The sequence below is a fragment of the Pristiophorus japonicus genome, chromosome 21, assembly GCF_044704955.1.
Source record: "Pristiophorus japonicus isolate sPriJap1 chromosome 21, sPriJap1.hap1, whole genome shotgun sequence".
NCBI classification, from domain to species: domain Eukaryota; kingdom Metazoa; phylum Chordata; class Chondrichthyes; family Pristiophoridae; genus Pristiophorus; species Pristiophorus japonicus.
Window position 1 is genome coordinate 82,240,399 of NC_091997.1, and position 19,025 is coordinate 82,259,423.

General features: G+C 45.9%; 1 protein-coding gene across 3 annotated transcripts in view; it reads left to right on the forward strand.

Annotated features, from left to right (window-relative positions):
* Positions 1-19,025, forward strand: part of LOC139234144 (sorting nexin-27-like) — a 132,671-nt gene that overhangs the window by 56,286 nt on the left and 57,360 nt on the right. For all 3 annotated transcript variants that reach the window (XM_070865126.1, XM_070865128.1, XM_070865129.1), the window contains exons 2-3: positions 6,964-7,195; positions 8,650-8,842. In XM_070865126.1, the coding sequence (XP_070721227.1) occupies positions 6,964-7,195; positions 8,650-8,842 (425 nt within the window). The remainder of the gene's footprint in view (positions 1-6,963; positions 7,196-8,649; positions 8,843-19,025) is intronic.

Here is a 19,025-nt window from a genome sequence, read left to right on the forward strand (position 1 = left end):
AAATGGCTGAACTCGGGGAGCTGTCTATTTTTGTGCTTGTAAGGAATTATCTTCCACGCCACTGGCTCACCAACAACAACTTGTATTTATATAGCGCCTTTAACGTAGTGAAGCATCCCACGGCACTTCATAGTAGTATTATGAGACAAGATTGGATACTGAGCCACAAAAGGAGAAATTAGGGTAGGTGACCAAAAGCTTGGTTTAAAAAAAGTAGGTTTTAAGGAGTGTCTTGAAGGAGGATAGAGAGGTGGCGAGGTTTAGGGAGGGAGTTCCAGAGCTTGGGGCCCAGGCAACAGAAAGCACAGCACCAATGGTTGAACGATTATATTCAATTTATTAATTTTTCTTTCAAAAAAAACACGATGCCAGGGGTAGTCTGCATCCGTAATTTCTCTGCAACTTAAAAAGTTTTCATGGATTTTCGCAGAACTTAGTAAGCAACTTCGTACATTGAAAAGTCCGACCACATTTACACAGCTTGGGGCGGTGGCACAGGCTGTTGTACCCAGAGCTTGTCGTGGGCCGATTGTTGCATGGAAAGGATATAATTGCCACACATCACAAACTGACCAAAAGCAAAGTACTTGAAATCTGAAATAACTACAAGAGATGCTGGAAATACGCAACAGACCAGGCAGCATCTGTGGCGAGAGAACAGAGTTAACGTTTCAGGTCGATGACCTTTCGTCAGAACGTCTGTTGAGCAAGTGTCACCATCCTTTCTGTGGAAGTCTGCGCTTTGAGTTCACTTGATAGTTCCATGGTCTCCCCCCTCCTTATATCTCCAACCTCTTACAATCCTCTGCATGAATCCAATTCTGGCCCCTGTGTATCCCCATGCCCTTCCTTCACCCCACCATTGGCAGCCTTGCCTTCAGCTGCCTGGGCCCCAAGCTCGAACTCCATCCCTAAACCCCGCTGCCTCTCTAGCTCATGCTCATCCTTTAAGAAGCTCCTTAAATCCTACCGTTGAAAGAATTGGTTACATTCTCGGCTTTCAGAAGGTGAGGTTAAAGGTCAGAAACTTGTATTCTTGTACAATTTCTGGTAAATATTAATCTCAGAACATCCGTAACCGGCAGCTACTGGTGGAAAGTTCCCCGTTCTGTGGACACACAAGCATCAATCAGATGGGCAAAATCCTACCATGACTTTCTTGTGCTGCTCCGACAGTTTCTGAAGCTGGTAGGACTTATCGCCAACTCGAACGCGCCCTTTCTTCACATCCTCCACGGCCTGGAATTACAACACAGCTGAGTGACTTTGGGGCAGCGACGCACAGACCAGTGGTTACCATTCCAAAAACAGGGAGGGTATTCCCACCTAAAATTTCGGAAGACTCGGCACTGCTGTGGGATCACTCCAGCCCCACAACCCTCTGAGATATCTGCACTCCTCCAATTCTGTCCTTTTGACCATCCCCAGTTTTAATCGCTACACCACTGGCAGCCGTGCCTTTGAGTTCACTTGATAGTTCCATGGTCGCCTCCTCCCTATCTCTCCAACCTCCTACAATCTTCTGCGTTAATCCAATTATGGCCCCTTTGTATCCCCATGCCCTTCCTTCACCCCATCATTGGCAGCCCCAAGGTCTGGAATTCTCTTGCTAAACCTCCGCCTCTCTACACCCCTCTCCTCCTTTATGACGCTCCTTAAAACCTGTCTTTGACCGAGCTTTTGGTTGTCTATCCTAATATCTAAGTGACTCGGCATCAAATTTTGTGTTAACGCTCCTGTGAAGCGCCTCGGGACGTTTTACTACTTTAAAGGCACCATATAAATGCAAGTTTTTGTTATTCCCGTGTGACTTCTAACTCGAGGATCAGAAAATGGCTCTGAGCAAAAACTCCTTCAGACCCACCTGCCTTTACAGGGACGGGTTTTAGCAGTTCTCTAAAAGGCATCTTGGGCCACAAGTCATAGCAGTCGTCGCTCCTACCTTTTGATGCGTAACTGTGTGTGATAACATAAGGAGTAAAGCAGTCATCTAGTAGCCATATCTGTGTTGTAAACCTGGTCCAGAAATGACTATCAAACCTCAGCAATAGTAAACCAGGCCAAGTGCATCTCAGCTATTCATCATGATTAGGAGTCTAATGGGTAGCGTATATAACTTTTTTTTAACGAGATTCACAGGCTTTTGTCAAGGGAGTGCTGTGCTTCACAGGCAGCTGTTTGTGTCTGCAGTGCGTAAGCCTGGCATATTGGGGCCTTTTTTTTAATGTAGAACTTTAAATCAAAACACTGGCAAACAGTCATTTGCCGGGTAAGATCTCCTGTGGGATGCGGCCCCCTTGCCTCCTGTAAACTCCGAGCTGTGCAAATCTTGGCTACAGATGTAGGGAGTGGAGTTGTTGACTGTGCAAAGGTTTGGGATGGTTTCGCTGAGTTGCAGTTGGGAGATTTAATGTCCTAACTCTCTAAGCTTTGGAATTCCTTCCCTAACCCCCTCTCTCCTCCTTTTAAGACGTTCCTTAAAACCGACCTCTTTGACCAAGCTTTTGGTCATCTGCCCTAATAATATAAGTGGCTTGGCATCAGATTTTGATCTATGAAGCGCCTTGGGATGTTTTAATACTTTAAAGGTGCTAAGTTGTTGTATCGCAATTATATCGACACTGCACCCCACCCAAAAGCCATGTAATCTCCAGGAAAGACAAAAACGTTTGTTTCTTTTTAAAACCGGCCAATTTGAGGGAGGGGGGGGAAATCTGGGAAATTCTTTTCTGACCGTAGGCGATTGAAACTAGTCCAGGGCATCACGCCAGTCCTGATGAAGGTCATGCAGTACTTGTGTTTTACGAGGTGAGCTTTGCTCCAGCCAGAAACACGGCGTGACAAGATGTACCTATTTCTACAACACACTTGTCGGTGGTGCAGTGCATTATGGATGCTGTATGCCATGCCTCACTGAGTGTGAGGTGTACTCAGTTATCTTTAGCTGGCTAAATGGAAAAATATTTGGGGGGGGGAAGGTCTTCTGCCTGACCTGAGAGGTCTGAGAAGCTCATTATTGTACAGGTTTAAGGAAAGATGTGCATTTATATAGCGCCGTTAGATCGGCCCAAAGTGCTTTACAGCCAGTTAAGTACTATTGAAGTATAGTTACCATAATATAGGAAACTCAGCAGCCAATTTGAGCACAGCAAGCTCCCACAAACAGCTATGACATAAATGATCAGATAATCTGTTTTAGGTATTGGTTGAGGGATAAATATTGGCTTGGACAAAGCAGAGAGCTCCCTGCTCCTCTTTGAAATAGTGCCGTGGGATCTCTTGCGTCCACATGAGAGTGTAGCTGGAGTCTCGGTTTAACGTTTCATTCGAAAGACGGCGCACTCCCTCAATATTGCACTGGGCCTGTCGGCCTAGGTAATGTGCTGAGGGCTCTGGTTTAGGTTGAAGGGGATGTGATCTGTTGCACAGTCTGCTGACCAGACTAAACCCAACGCCGTTCGCTGTATACATACAAGCCTTTGGTGCAGTGCTCTGCTGTGGTTTTTACTGATAACCGCCGCAAGCACCTCCAGACGCACAGCAAACAGTTGTGCAGGCGTTTCACAGCAATGGGTGGCAGCTGCAGAGCTCGATCGGGCAGAATGCAGCCTCGGTTCTTGTGGTCAAACATTGCACGATTCTCAACCTGACCCCAGCCCGGCGAGTCATGACCCAGGGCGACCCGTCACTTGACCCTCACCCCCCCTCACTTTGGTCGGGACAACCTTGTCTATACCTCAACTGAAACTTTTTTTTATTCATTCACGGGATATGGGCGTCGATGGCAATGCCAGCATTTATTGCCCTTGAAGGTGGTGGTGAGCCGCTATTTCAGAGGGCAGTTAAGCATCAATCACATTGCCGTGGGTCTGGAGTCACGTATACGGCAGATGGGTAAGGACGGCAGATTTCCTTTGCTAAAGAACATTAGTGAGCCAGATGGGGTTTTATGACAGTCTGGCAGTGTCATGGTCACCATTTCTGATAGTTTTTTTTATTCCAGATTTATTTAATTAATCTGAATTTAAATTCCCCAGCTGCCCTGGTGGGACTTGAACTCATGTCTCTGGATCATTAGTCTCTGGATTACTAGCCCAATAATGTAACCACTGTGCTACTGTATCCAAACAAACTGGAATGACAACGGTGTGCGCAGGTTTCAGTTTTTGAGCTTTTTGCTTGAAGGCAGGGCGGGAGGACAAGGGAAGGATGGGGTAGCACAGTTCACCTTCATTTGCCCTTCCTGTTGGCTGCTTATCGGGCAGCAGTCACAATCTAAGTGTCCTCGTTTCTTGCCGAGGGGAGTACTGTGGGTGAGTGACAGCAGCGGCGAGGAACTGAAAACTGAAGCAGAGAGTTGTCATGTATTTTTTAAAATTTGTGTTCAACAGTATTGAGGACGGTGCTAAAATAAGTGGAGGTCACACATTCCTTTTGCAAAGTTAAAGCTATTTTGCAGATCCAGTAACTAGAGGAGACTGGTGAATAGACAAACCAAGAATTTTCCAAATTTGTGCTTTTTAAAAAAAAAAATTGGGACCGTTTTGCAGTTCACTGCAAAATGAATGTCAACCCAGCTACATGTGTTCCATTGTAAGATCTGCCAACTGCTCTGCTAAAATGTTTATCAATATTCAAACCTCTGATAGTACAGAGATTTCCTGAAGCACTTTTCTTGCAGACTGGAGTACTTCTCATCCTCATTGATGCAAAAGCAGTTAATTTTAGAACAGGAGCTTGCCGTTCATGATTTACTACAGAGACAGTGAATTCTGAAACCGTTTGACTCCATCCCAGTTGAGAGATAAGTGCTTAGCATAGCCCCTTCGACTGGATATTTCCCATTGCCAGCTGTGGCTCAGTGGGTAGCACACTCGCCTCTGAGTCAGAAGGTTGTGGGATCAAATCCCACTCCAGGAACTTGAGCACAAAAATCTCGGCTGACAGGATGAGATGTTAAACCGAGTGGACATAAAAGATCCCATGGAACTACTTCAAAGAAGAGCAGGGGAGTCATTCCTGGCGTCCAATATTTATCTCTCAATCAACATCTAAAACAGTTTATCCCGTCATTAACACACTGTTTGTGGGAGCTTTGGGCAAATTGGCAGCCGTGTTTCCTGCATTACAACGGTGACCATGCTTTTTTTAAAAAAGTACTTAATTGGCTGTAAAGCGCTTTGGGACATCCGGTGGTCATGAAAGATGCAATATAAATGCAAGTTTTAAATGTTTTTCTTTAGTGGTTAGATAGATCAGTCGAGCCTGTAGACGGCAAGATTACATTGTTTAACGGACAATCAGATAATGTCTTGTCGTTTTCCACGAGTCTCTGCAATGCATCACCCAACACCCAGAAGTGTTGCCAGTTGATCTGCTACCCTGGATTTTATTGCTGGTGTTCGCTTGTGCAGAGTTTTGGGTGTGCTTGTGCTTTGTTTTCCCGTTAGTTGCTGAGTAAACCGGTCTGTGGTACCTGATCACCTAAAGGTGGCCATTTAGACACGCAAGATTAATTGGAAGAAAGTATCATTGAGTAAATAGGACCAACGAACATCTATATTTATATAATTAAAAACGTGTAGCCAACTGTGCTCAAAACATTTGATATTTTAATAGGCTGGGGCACATTGGCAGACAACTGGTATCAAACTTGTATTCATTTCAAGTCCTAGGGGAAAGACAAGAAAGTACCTGTTTATGTAGCACATTACTCACCGTCTCAATGCACGTCATAGCCAGTTAATTACTTTCTTCTAGTCACTTTTTTTATAGGCAAGTGCAACAGTTAGTTTGCGCACAGTAAAATCTCGAACACCAAATTGTTCTGTTTTTGGTGGTGGTTGAAAAAGAAAGACTTGCATTTACGTAGCGCCTTCCACGACCTCAGGACATCCCACAGTTCTTTACAACCAATGAAGTGCATTTGGGGTGTGGTCACTGTTTTAATGTAGGAAATGCGGCAGCCAATTGCGCACAGCAAGCTCCCACAAACAGCAATGTGGTAATGACCAGATAATCTGTTTTAGTTATGTTGATTGAGGAATGTTGGCCAGGATACCGGGTAAACTCCTGACTCTTTGAATATTGCAATGAGATCTCTTGCATCCAACTAAGCAGGCCTCGATTTAGCATCTCATTCAAAAGATAGCATCTCTGACAATGCAGCACTCCCTCCATACTGCGCTATTTTATATGCTGACATCCTGGACTGGAGCCTTGAACCCACAAACGTCACAACTTTGCCTGCATACCCATAATGTAGTTAAAAAAGCAAATGGAATGCTTTCCTTTATTAGCCAAGGCATAGAATACAAGAGCAGGGAGGTTATGCTTGAACTGTATACAGCACTAGTTAAGCCGCAGCTGGAGTAGTGCGTGCAGTTCTGGTCACCACATAACAGGAAAGATGTGATTGCACTAGAAAGGGCGCAGAGGAGATTTACAAGGATGTTGCCAGGACTGGAAAACTTTTATCTATGAGGAGAGATTGGACAAGTTGGGTTTGTTTTCCTTGGAACAGAGGAGGCTGAGGGGAGATTTAATTGAGCTGTATAAAATTGAGGGGCCTAAATAGAGTGGATAGGAAGGACCTATTTCCCTTAGCGAAAGGGTCAACAACCAGGGGGGGGCATAGATTTTAAAGTAGTTGGTGGAAGGATTAGAGGGGATTTGAGGGGACATTTCTTCACCCAGAGGGTGGGGGTCTGGAACTCACTGCCTGAAAGGGTGGTAGAGGCAGAAACCCTCATCACATTTAAAAAGTACTTGGATGGGCACTTAGAGTCGTAACCTAGGGCTACGGACGTGGTGCTGGAAAGTGGTGGCTCCCTTTCAACCAGCACGGACATGATGGGCCAATTAGCCTCCCGTGTCGTAATTTTTCTGTGATCCTATGAATGTGTTGCAGTTCCTTAATGTATATTTTTTTATTTCTAATAGTGCTGTTCGTTGTCTCTCCAGGAATGGCGTTAACGTCGAAGGAGCGACGCATAAACAGGTTGTGGACCTGATCCGGGCAGGAGATCGGGAGCTGATTCTGACAGTGCTGTCTGTTCCACAGCAAGAAGCCGATCGCCTCGATCCCGGCGACGACTCCTCTGGGAACATCTACTACGACTACAGTGAGAAGCGGGCGGTGCCGATCTCCATCCCCGGCTACAAGCACGTTGAGCGCAATGGGGAGAAGTTCGTGGTGAGTAGATGGCTCTCTCAGCGGTTTGCCGTCCCTCGCTGGATTTCCAGCTCTGGCCTCGCTCCGTGTATATTCAACACCAAGTGTGCTGGGCACTGCTGGCAAATGCCATTTGATGGGATTTTTGTACAAATGATTTTGGCAACAAAGATCCAGAGAACCCAATTCTTGGCACAATCTTTCTATTTGCTGTCGGGGGTATGAGCAACGTTGGCAAGGCCGCATTTACTGCATTTACCTAGTTTCCCCGAGGGCTCCTAGAAATCGTCCCACGAGGCGTGAGCTGGAATCAAGTGTAGGTCTGACCGGGTAAGATACTGGTGAACCAGTGAAAAGAAAGCCAGACTTGCATTTATATAGCGACTTTCACGACCTCACAATGTCCCAAAGCTCTTGACAGCCAATGAAGTACTTTTTGAAGTGTGCTCACTGTTGTAATGCAGGAAACGCAGCAGCCAATTTGCGCACCGCAAGATCCCACTATTTTGTGACAAGCTAGCAGCTTTTTAAAAATTCTGGTCGTTTTTTTTTTGGCCGGATTTATTTCATTCAATTTCACAACTTGCCGTGACGGGAAGTTAAATTTGCAGCATCAGTTGTTAACCCCGCAGCTTCACGAAGGTTGTATCAACAGCCTGCGGAGTGAGCTTCCGTGGGCCATCGTTGTTCATCAGTGTCCGGCTGACTGGTGGTTGTTCAACACTTGCTGCTCGATTCACCCATATTTCTGTCGTGCTTGCCTGCAGAGATATACCTTGGTCACTTTACAGAGTGCAAGCAAAATCAGAAGGGAGAAAGGCAACAAAGGTTGGGGGAAGGGCCAAGGGTTTTCAGGAGGCTTTTAAAAGTAGAGGAATTTTGGAATAGAAGTAATAATGTCACTGACCCTAGAAGAATACAAGAGTTTGGGATAACTTGCTGAATTAAATGAGCTTCCTTAAGATTAAAAAAAGGAAGAAGTTGTATTTATAGAGTGACTTTTACAATCTCCGGATGTCCCAAAGTGTTTCACAACGAAATGAAGTACTTTGGAAGTGTAGTTATGTAGAAAAGCGTGGCGGCCATTTTAGACACTGCAAGGTCCCACAAACAGCAATGAGATATGTGACGAGATTATCCATTTTTTAATGATGCCTGAGGGATAGACTCACGAGAGATCCCCTGCTCTTCTTTGAATAGTGTCATGGGCTATTTTATGAGGGGGCAGACGGGGTCTTGGTTTAACATCTCACCTGAAAGACGTCACCTCCCCAGTACTGTGCTGGGAGGTCAACCTGGATTATGTGCTCAAGTGGGATTTGAACCCACGATATTCTGACGGAGACGGGATTCCATGCCCCACCCCACCCCACCCCCCCCCCACCGATCCATGGCTGATACTTAAGAGCTGTTTCCTTATTCCCTTTTTGAACTGTTACAACGATCTCTGACCTGCTCTGCTACTTTTGTTTCAGGTGTTCAACATTTATATGGCTGGACGGCAGCTCTGCTCTCGACGCTTCCGCGAGTTCACTATCCTGCACCAGAATCTGAAGAGGGAGTTTTCCGACTTCCATTTCCCGAAACTTCCGAGAAAGTGGCCGTTTTCGCTCTCAGAGCAACAGTTGGATGCCAGGCGGCGAGGCCTGGAAGAGTATCTGGAGAAAGGTGAGCTTGGGACTCAATGCCAATTACAACTACTCCCCGCAATTATATAGCGCCTTTAACGTAGTAAAATGTCCCACGGTGCTTCAGAACTGTGAAGGAGCGCGCAGCAGGAGTCGTCGTTGGGGAAGGTGAGTGAATGCATGGCCAAGGTGGCAGACTGGTCATAAGTGTGTGAACCAGACGATCATGCTTGTGGAACATTGGTGTTTCCTGCTGCCAGTTGCCTTCTGCTAGGACAGACCAGCACCGTTACCATTAGCGACACATGGAACCATTTCCTCACTGGGATTGCAACAGTGACTACACTGCAAAAGTACTTCTTTGGCTATAAAGGGCTTTGAGACGTCCGCTGATCGTGAAAGGCGCTATATAAATGCAAGTTATTGTTTTGTGTAATTGCAAGTCATTCTTTTCTCATTGTGATTGCACTTTTAGCTGATACTTAAATTCTTCTCATAAAAGTACTGGGTAGGCTCCAATAATTAAATAACCCAACAAAGGGTTATTACTTTGTCCATACCATTGGACAACTGCCTTGACACAGCCTTCATTTGATTATGCAACTTGACAATTCTAAGCTGGACCTCCTCACAAGATGCTATAGATAATTTGATTCAAGGGAATGGGACTAGCATTCAGCCCGTTGAGTCTGTGGCAGTTCTCTTGCGACGGGCTGAATGGCCTGTGTGGTAACCATTCCATGATTCTTGTAATGCTTTCAAGCTAGTGTGTGCGTATTTGTGTACGTAACGCAAGGTGTTTTGGGGAGTAATTATAGCCGTTGAAAGACTTTGTTTTTCTGCAAGAACTATTTCTACATGGTTCACTAAAAATAGGCAAGACCCCCCCCCTCCACACCGGTCTTGATACTAGTGTCAAAGGAGCTGGCAAATGAGATCAGTTGCATCGCCGCATAATCTACGGCAGTTGCTAGATACAGGGCGGGCTGGAGATGGACACAAATGTGCAAATGTAGCAAAGGCATAACCAGCGAGCTACAGAGCTGCGAAATTACCATCAGTCATTGGGCAAATTAGATATAATCTTAAACGAGATAATAATGCCGCGCAGGAGAATCATAGATTGATTTGAAGCATTGTCAGCAAGCTTTTGAATTTGGCAGATCATGCTGGACAAAGCTAGTTCTTTGAGGATATAATTGAGTTAGAAGATGAGAGGAGTGCAGTAGATTTAATAATCCTAGAGTTCAGCACGTAATGTTACCATGTGGGAAATGTCCAACATGGGATTAGAAGGGAAGCTTTTGAAATGGAGGTCTAACTGATTCCAAGGATGCAACAGGCTGCTGTAGGAACACCATCTGCATGAAGAGGGGTGTCTCGTGTCCACGGGGGTTGGTTCTGGGCCTGTTGTTTTTGATTTGCAGTTTAATGATTTGGAACCAGGGACAAAGCTGTCCCAAGGTTGCTGATAGCTCATTGGGAGGGGCCGTAGGTTGTCCAGAACAGGCAGACCAGTTACCGAAGCGATCTGGTGAGGTTGACCCGAGTAAGGGCCAAAAAGTGGGAGAGGTGAAACTGGGGAAAGGGAAAATAAACAGTAGGAATACAAAATAAATGGGATTCTTCTACAGGAGACGAGATAGGAGAGTGATCTGTGGTAAAATATGTAGTGGGGATGAAAAAGGCAAATGGGAACTTGGTGTATAGTTTGAGGGATAGAGCACACATCCCAGAAAGCATTGGTCTGGCCGGGGGTCTTGCCCGTTTTTAGTGAACCACGCAGAAATAGTTCTTGCAGGAAAACACAGTCTACAGTGAGTATTGTGTACAGTTCTGGGACTGCATGAAGGGGTTGGTGACACTCTGGCCTTGAGGGGGCGGTGCCAGGGGTTCAAAGAAGGACAACTGTTGATGAATGGGAATCTGAACCTTGAGCAAAGACTACGGTTTACATTGAAGAAACGGCAGCTTAGGGGTGACTTGCACATGGTATTGGGGATAATGTAGTGATGTGGATAGAGAACTGGTTGGCAGACAGGAAGCAGAGAGTCGGGATTAACGGGTCCTTTTCAGAATGGCAGGCAGTGACTAGTGGAGTGCCACAGGACTCAGTGCTGGGACCCCAGCTCTTTACAATATACATTCATGATTTGGATGATGGAATTGAGTGTAATATCTCCAAGTTTGCAGATGACACTAAACTGGGTGGCGGTGTGAGCTGCGAGGAGGACGCTAAGAGTCTGCAGAGTAATTTGGACAGGTTAGGCGAGTGGGCAAATACATGGCAGATGCAGTATAATGTGGATAAATGTGAGGTAATCCACTTTGGGGGCAAAAACACGAAGGCAGAATATTATCTGAATGGCGGTAGATTAGGAAAAGGGGAGGTGCAGCGAGACCTGGGTGTCATGATTCATCAGTCATTGAAGGTTGGCTTCCAGGTACAGCAGGCGGTGAAGAAGGCAAATGGTATGTTGGCCTTCATAGCAAGGGGATTTGAGTATAGGAGCAGGGAAGTCTAACTGCAGTTGTACAGGGCCTTGGTGAGGCCCCACCTGGAATATTGTGTTCAGTTTTGGTCTCCTAATCTGAGGAAGGACATTCTTGCTATTGAGGGAGTGCAGCGAAGGTTCACCAGACTGATTCCTGGGATGGCAGGACTGACATATGAGGAGAGACTGGATCAACTGGGCCTGTATTCACTGGAGTTTAGAAGGATGAGAGGGGATCTTATAGAAACATATAAAATTCTGATGGGACTGGACAGGTTAGATGCAGGAAGAATGTTCCCGATGTTGGGGAAGTCCAGAACCAGGGGACATGGTCTTAGGATAAGAGGTAAGCCATTTAGGACTGAGATGAGGAGAAACTTCTTCATTCAGAGTTGTGAACCTGTGGAATTCCCTGCCGCAGAGAGTTGTTGATGCCAGTTCATTGGATATATTCAAGAGGGAGTTAGATATGGCCCTTGCGACTAAAGGGATCAAGGGGTATGGAGAGAAAGCAGGAACAGGGTACTGAAGGAATGATCAGCCATGATATTGAATGGTGGTGCAGGCTCGAAGGGCTGGACGGCCTACTCCTGCACCTATTTTCTATGTTTCTATGTTTACTAAAGTGGTTGAAATCATCAGTGGGAAACTGAATGTCAAGGCTGAAGGACTGAGGGAAAAAGGGTATTGAGGGGAGCATGAAACCAGTCCAATCAAACAGTGATGTACTGAGCAGTGCGCCACAACCTGAGAATGAGAATGGAAGATTAAAAGAGGGATAGAAAACACAGTGAATGGGAAATAAGCATGTAAAGCATGCTTATAACACTTGCTTACAATGGGTTTTAAGCAGGGGAAGCAGCAAAGCTTGCTACACAGCAAAGCTTGATAGTTAATGAACCATCCGTTGTGTTAACCTTAATACAGACTGCTTCAGTACTGAATAACACACCCACCAATACAGGAGCGAGTCAACAGTCTATTGTAGCAACATCTGAAGGGATGTTTGGGAACATAGATAGCTAACCCTGGGAAGTAAGGTTAATTCACACGTTACGAGGAACTGAGGCAAAGTTGATAGCACTGAATAACACATTCCGGGAGGGTGACGTGATGGGAGATGGATAAGTGGGGGGAGAACTACTCCGAGCCAGTCTGGTGTAACTTCGCTGATAGCAGTTGGCCAATTGGTGTGTTTGTAGGAAGGTCGCACACCTCGGAAACTGTGTAACTGTCGATGTAAAACCTCTGTTCTTAGAAGGTTCATCCGAGAACCCTTCCCCTGCATGCTTGAATAAAAACCGGTTGAACCGAGGTTTCGTCTGAGTGATTCCGTGGTTGCTATAAGGGCGGGTGTCGATTCCTTATATTAGGGATCCACCTTGAAGAGAAGTCGTCTTTTTACCCCAACAGAGGGTTACTGGGGGAAGAGAGATTTGTTTGTACTCGAACAATGTCATGGGACATCAGCTATTGATCCATTGTGTATTAGCTGATGTGTTTTCCTCCTCGTGAATGGTGCCACAGGGTGTTACTCCCAACAGCGGTATGATGTGAGGCGATTCTGTTCTCCGATAGTTTGTATCCAGTGGCTAACCGGCTGGATCTGGTGATGCCAGGGGCACTGACCGTTGAAAGGTCTCTTTATCACTAACCGTGGTGCCATGCCAAAGAGAGCATATGAAAGTCTGTGTTGGTTTTGAACGACATCAGTTCCCTTACTGTAGATGTGTACGCGAGATTGTGTAGATATAGTCGGGTTCCATGTAGGTAGTGTTGATGGTATTGGAGTACTGGCTGGGAGATCGAGCAAAGGTGAATTATGATGAGGTTTGAGTTGGTGACTATTTTTCGCTAATGACTACAAAATCATTCTTCAGCTTCCTCAAAAATGCCATACACACTAATTCTTACAAAGTGCTCTATTTATACTTGATTATTTTTTTATTGAAGTTTTCTGGCGACAACACATCATGCAATAATACAGACTGCACGGCGCAGTGTGCTTAAATGTAGTAGTCATTTCTTACCAATTTAGGATTGACAAAGCAGTTCTTTATCACGGCTTCCTTTTAATGAGGTTTGAGCTCCTCTGCTGATTATAACAAGCCTTCAGTGCAATGAGAGGGTTTGCGATAAGCTTGTTATAACGCAGCCTTTCTTTTCCTTTTTAGTTTCTCCTCTTGTTTTCGGGTCATTCCAAGCCACGTGCTGTAGGTTTTCTCTCCAGTCCCTCCTGGAATTGCTCTCAAACTACCCGATTATGTTTTTCTTCCTCCTCTCTGTACAGGAAACTGGCTGCATAGAGAGTCTGAGGCCAGAGCCTTGTCATTCTATGGCACAGTGCGCACAAGCCAATGTTGCACGTCTCTCTGCTGCATCAAAGAAAAACATGATCCAGTATTTCCAGTATTTTGAACTGTGTTGAGAAAGTTAGGTACATCAACTGTGGCTCAATGGGCAGCACTCTCGCCTCCGAGTCAGAAGGTTGTGGGTTCAAGTCCCGCTCCAGGGACTTGAGCACATAAATCTAAGTTGAAACTGCAGTGCAGTACTGAGGGAATGCTGCACTTTTGGATCAGATGTTAAATCTGCTCTTAAGTGGACGTAAAAGATCCCACGGCACTATTTCGAACAAGTGCAGGGGAGTTATCACTGGTGTCCTGGCCAATATTTATCCCTCACTCAACAGAACAAAAACAGATTATCTGGTCATTATCACATTGCTGTTTGTGGGAGCTTGCTGTGCGCAAATTGGTTGTCGCGTTTCCCACATTACAACAGTGACTACACTTCAAAAGTTCTCCTTGGGCAGTCCCTCGGAGTCGAGGATGACTTGTTTCCATACTAAAAGTGAGTTCTCAGGTGAGTGATGAGTCTGACGCGGGACCTATAGAGTCTCTCCGGTGTTGTCCATGTGAGTCCTGAAATTCCAGGTCCCGAACTTCATTTTAAATAGTGGAAGATGCCTGTGCGTGGATTTTTTTAACGTGTGGTGGACGTTGCATACCAGCTACCACACGGGCTTGACAGAGCAAGGTCTTGGTCCAGTGGCAAGGGTACTTCAAAAGTACTTAATTGGCTGCAAAGCGCTGAGACATCCGGTGGTCATGAAAGGCGCTATATAATTCTTTCTTTACTTGAAAAGGTCACGTGTGAATTTGAAGAATGCCATCCTGTCTATTACGGTAGCGCAATGTGTCATATAGCGATGTACACCGAGGTGTTTAAGATGATTTAAGGATTTGATAGGGTAGATAAAGAGAAACTATTTCCTCTGCTGTGGGAATCCAGAACATGAAAACATCACCTTAGAATTAGAGCTTGGCTGTTCAGGGGTGATGTCAGGGAGCACTTGTGGTCGTCTCAAGATCCTGCAAATTCCTATGGAGGATAGATGCACCAACGTCAATGTTCTTGATCAGGCCAGCATCGAAGCACTGACCACACTCGACCACCTCTGTTGGGCGGGCCACATTGTTCGCATGCCCGACACGAGACTTCCAAAGCAAGCGCTCTACTCGGAACTCTTACACGGCAAGAGTTCCCCAGGTGGGCAGAAGAAACGTTTCAAGGACATCTCGAAGCTTCCTTGATAAAGTGCAACATCCCCACCGACACCTAGGAATCCCTGGCCAAAGACCGCCCTAAGTGGAGGAAGTGCATCCGGGAGGGCGCTGAGCACCTCGAGTTTTGTCGCGAGAGCGTGCAGAAACCAAGCGTAGGCAGTGGAAGGAGTGTGTGACAAACCAGTCCCACCCACCCTTTCCTTCAACCACTGTCTGTCCCACCTGTGACAGAGACTGTAATTCCCGTATTGGACTGTTCAGTCACTTAAGAACTCACTTTTAGAGTGGAAGCAAGTCTTTCTCGATTTCGAAGGACTGCCTATGATGATGAGTGGAAATCTGGAACTCATTCTCCCTATAAAGCTGTTGAAAATTTCACAACTAAGTTTGATAAATTTTTGTTAGGCAAGGATATTCAGGGTTGCAGAACCAAGGCGGGTAGATCTACATTGGCTCCTAGTTAAGCAACGTCTTGATTTCAAAATTTTCATCCTTATTTTCAAATCCCTCCATGGCCTCGCCCCCTCCCTATCTCTGTAATCTCCTTCAGTCTCACAACCCCCTCGAGATGTCTGCGCTCCTCAAATTCTGCTCTCTTGAGCATCCCTGATTCTAATCGCTCAACCATTGGTGGCCGTGCCTTCAGCTGCCTTGGCCCCAAACTCTGGAACTCCCTCCCTAAACCTCTCCGCCTCTCCTCCTTTAAGACGCTCCTTAAAACCACCTTTGGTCATCTGTAATTTCTTGTGTGGTTCAGTGTCAAGTTGATCGGCTGTGCGCCAGCAGCCTTAAACCTGCACTGTGGTTTGGAATAGGCGTTCAAGTGCTGGGGGCACAGTATTATGTGAGAGCTCTGGCACCCGGAGAGGTCAGTACCTGTCATAGCGTGCTCCCACTTTGACATAAGATGGGACCGCTGTGAAACGAACGTGTGCACCCCTTTGGGTGACCCCAATGTTCTCCACTCTGTATACCGGTGCGGGTCGGGCTGTCCCACCCATGACCGGTATCCTCACTACTATTCCCATGATAATGTGATTGGAATGCCCGCAATCCACTGGGACAGGGTAGGCTTCAGAAGCTAGACGGAGCTGACGCAGGCTTACGGAATTTCTAAAAGGGTGGAGGCCTGCGAGGTGCTTGTTGCTGATCTAGAAGGGGACTAAACCTTGCTTTAAATCCTCCAGGTTGTTACGGCCCTCGCCCAACAACCATGCCCCGTATAGCGCGCACACCTCATTCCTTGCAGCCTGGTCCGAGGATGTTCTTGCCATTGAGGGAATACAGCGAAGGTTCACCAGACTGATTCCCGGGATGGCAGGATTGACATATGAGGAGAGACTGGATCAACTGGGCTTGTATCCACTGGAGTTTAGAAGAATGAGAGGGGATCTCATAGAAACATATAAAATTCTGACGGGTTGGACAGGTTAGAGGCAGGAAGAATGTTCCCGTTGCTGGGGAGTTCCAGAACCAGGGGGTCACAGTCTACGAATAAGAGACCGAGGTGAAGAGAAACTTCTTCACCCAGAGAGTGGTTAATCTGTGGAATTCTCTACCGCAGAAAGTTGTTGAGGCCAGTTCATTAGATATATTCAAAAGGGAGTTGGATATGGCCCTTGCGGCCAAAGGGATCAAGGGGTATGGAGAGAAAGCAGGAAAGGGGTACTGAGGTGAATGATCTTATTGAATGGCGGTGCAGGCTCGAAGGGCCGAATGGCCTACTCCTGCACCTAATCTCTGTTTCTATAAATTTATTTGTTTTGTCGTATAACACTCGTGAAGCGCCTTGGGATGTTTTGCTACGTTAAAGACGCTATATAAATACAAGTTGTTGTTGTGGATGGAGTTAAGATACAGATCAGCTATGATCTAATTGAATGGCCTGTTCCTGTTCCCATGTTCCTAATGCAGAACTGCACAAAAGATCAAAGCAAATTATTCTGAAATCATTCTGTTCAAGCATATTTATGGTATGGGGAGCTTGAAACTACTGAACAATTGATATCGGTTCTAAAAGGCGTTTTTTGGGTTGTCGAGCCACGAAAATCTGATTAATTGGAGAGGAACAGGCAGGATTGCAATCTCACGGGGAATGTATGGGACAGGCTGTGGCTTTGTATGAGTTTGCAGAGCTTGAGCAAGCACAGGGGACCGAAGGCCACTTATTTAGTGCTTCATACAGTCCTCCTGAAGTTGGGAACTTTGGGAGTCGGTAGCTAAACTCGGAGATGTGTAATCCAAGACCTGTATAAGGGAGTCACGGAACAAATTTCTGTGAAAGAGAAGGTTGCTCACTATCAATGTTTCTCAACGGTTTCTTGGATGGCATCGACATGGACTGGGAGTGTTTTTCCAAACATTTCTGAAGTTGTAGTGCTCGATTTTGCAGATGATACTGTGTTGGTGCACTCCCCTGCAGTTTCAATAAAGAAAGAAAGCCATCCATTTATATAGCGCCTTTCACGACTACCGGACGTCTCAAAGCACTTTACAGCCAATGAAGTATTTTTGGAGTGTGGTCACTGTTGTAATGTGGGAAACACGGCAGCCAATTTGTGCACAAGCAAGTTCCCAGAAACAGCAACGTGATGACCAGATAATCTGTTTTTTTTTTTAAATGTTGATTGAGGGATCAATATTGGCCTGAAGCCATGGTCATCACATCCGACCAGAGATCAGAAGTGACAGGATGTCAGAACGGGAAATCATTTGCTTTGAGTGCGGAGTGGAGCTGAAACTGTCGTTTAGCAACTCGTCAAGCACTTGTGTGCCATGGAATGTTGCCTCGGGACTCTGTCCTGTTTCACACTTGTAAAATGTTGTACCAGCATCCATTAGTCTGGTTAATTAATTGGCAAAGGAGACTTGCAAAACAACACAACTGCAATGCTGCGGCTGCCTGAGGCAAAAAAACATCGGTTTGTATTTTGAATATTTTTGGCAGAGACCCAGCAGAATAACCAGAAGTGATGAGTAGGAAAATCGAGCTCTGGTCCTCAGCAACTCATGATCGACGACGTCATCATCATAGGCATCGAGGAAGACTTGCTTCCACTCTAAAAGTGAGTTGTCAGGTGACTGTACAGTCCAATACGGGAATTACAGTCTCTGTCACAGGAGGGGGGGGGGGGGCCGGGCGGGGCGGGGGGCCGGGGGGGAAAGGCTGGAAGAGATTACAGAGATAGGGAGGGGACGAGGCCATGGAGAGATTTGAACATTTTGAAATTGAGGTGTTGCTTGATTTATCAACACAACAAAAACAGATTATCTGGTCATTATCACATTGCTGTTTGTGGGAGTTTGCTTGTGCGCAAAATTGTCTGCCACGTTTCCTACATTACAACTCCAAAACTACTTCATTGGTTGTAGAGTGCCTTGAGACTTCTGGTGATCATGATAGGCGCTATATAAATCCAAGGCTTCTTTCAAAATATTGCGGATGCTGGAAATCTGAAATAAAAACAGACAGCATCTGTGGAGCGAGAAACCGAGTTAAGGTTTCAAGTCTCTGACCTTTTACTTGTGCATTGGCTGCGTGCCATCTGTGGCCAGAGTGGAGATGATTGAGTACTTCCCCCGTCAATCACTGCTGTCCGTGACTGGGATTGATTTTATACATGTAATTTAAATTCTGTAACTATCCTTCACTCAATGAATTTTGCTGGAGAAGTAATTTTGATATATTCAGTGTACTGCTGTCGTTCACGAATAAAAACCACAAGTCCCGCCCTACCTCCACCTCATTGGCTGACAGTGATGTCGATGTTCACTCCAATTAAAGTTTCCATTCTTTGAATCTGGAAAAGGTGCTTTCACAGATCAAGTTGTTATGTTTGCCAGACGGTGCCGAGACAGAGTTTGGACACTGCGGTAGTTTATTTTGAGAGGGGATGGTGTCTTTCCTTCAGACCAATCCTTCGGTGAAGGCAGCTTTTGTACGCGTTGAGCTTGGGTGGATTCAGATAGGAGGCCGGTTTTATATTGTTGACATTGCGCCTCTCGTAGGGGTAATACTTGGAGCTGGCATAGTTTGTACGGCAGTTTCTGAGCAGAAGTGAAATGAATGAAATCCCCCATTCTGCACTGCCCCTGATTGGGAAATGTGATGTGTGTGCATGAGTGCATCTGACAGTGCCATTATTGTACACCATTACTG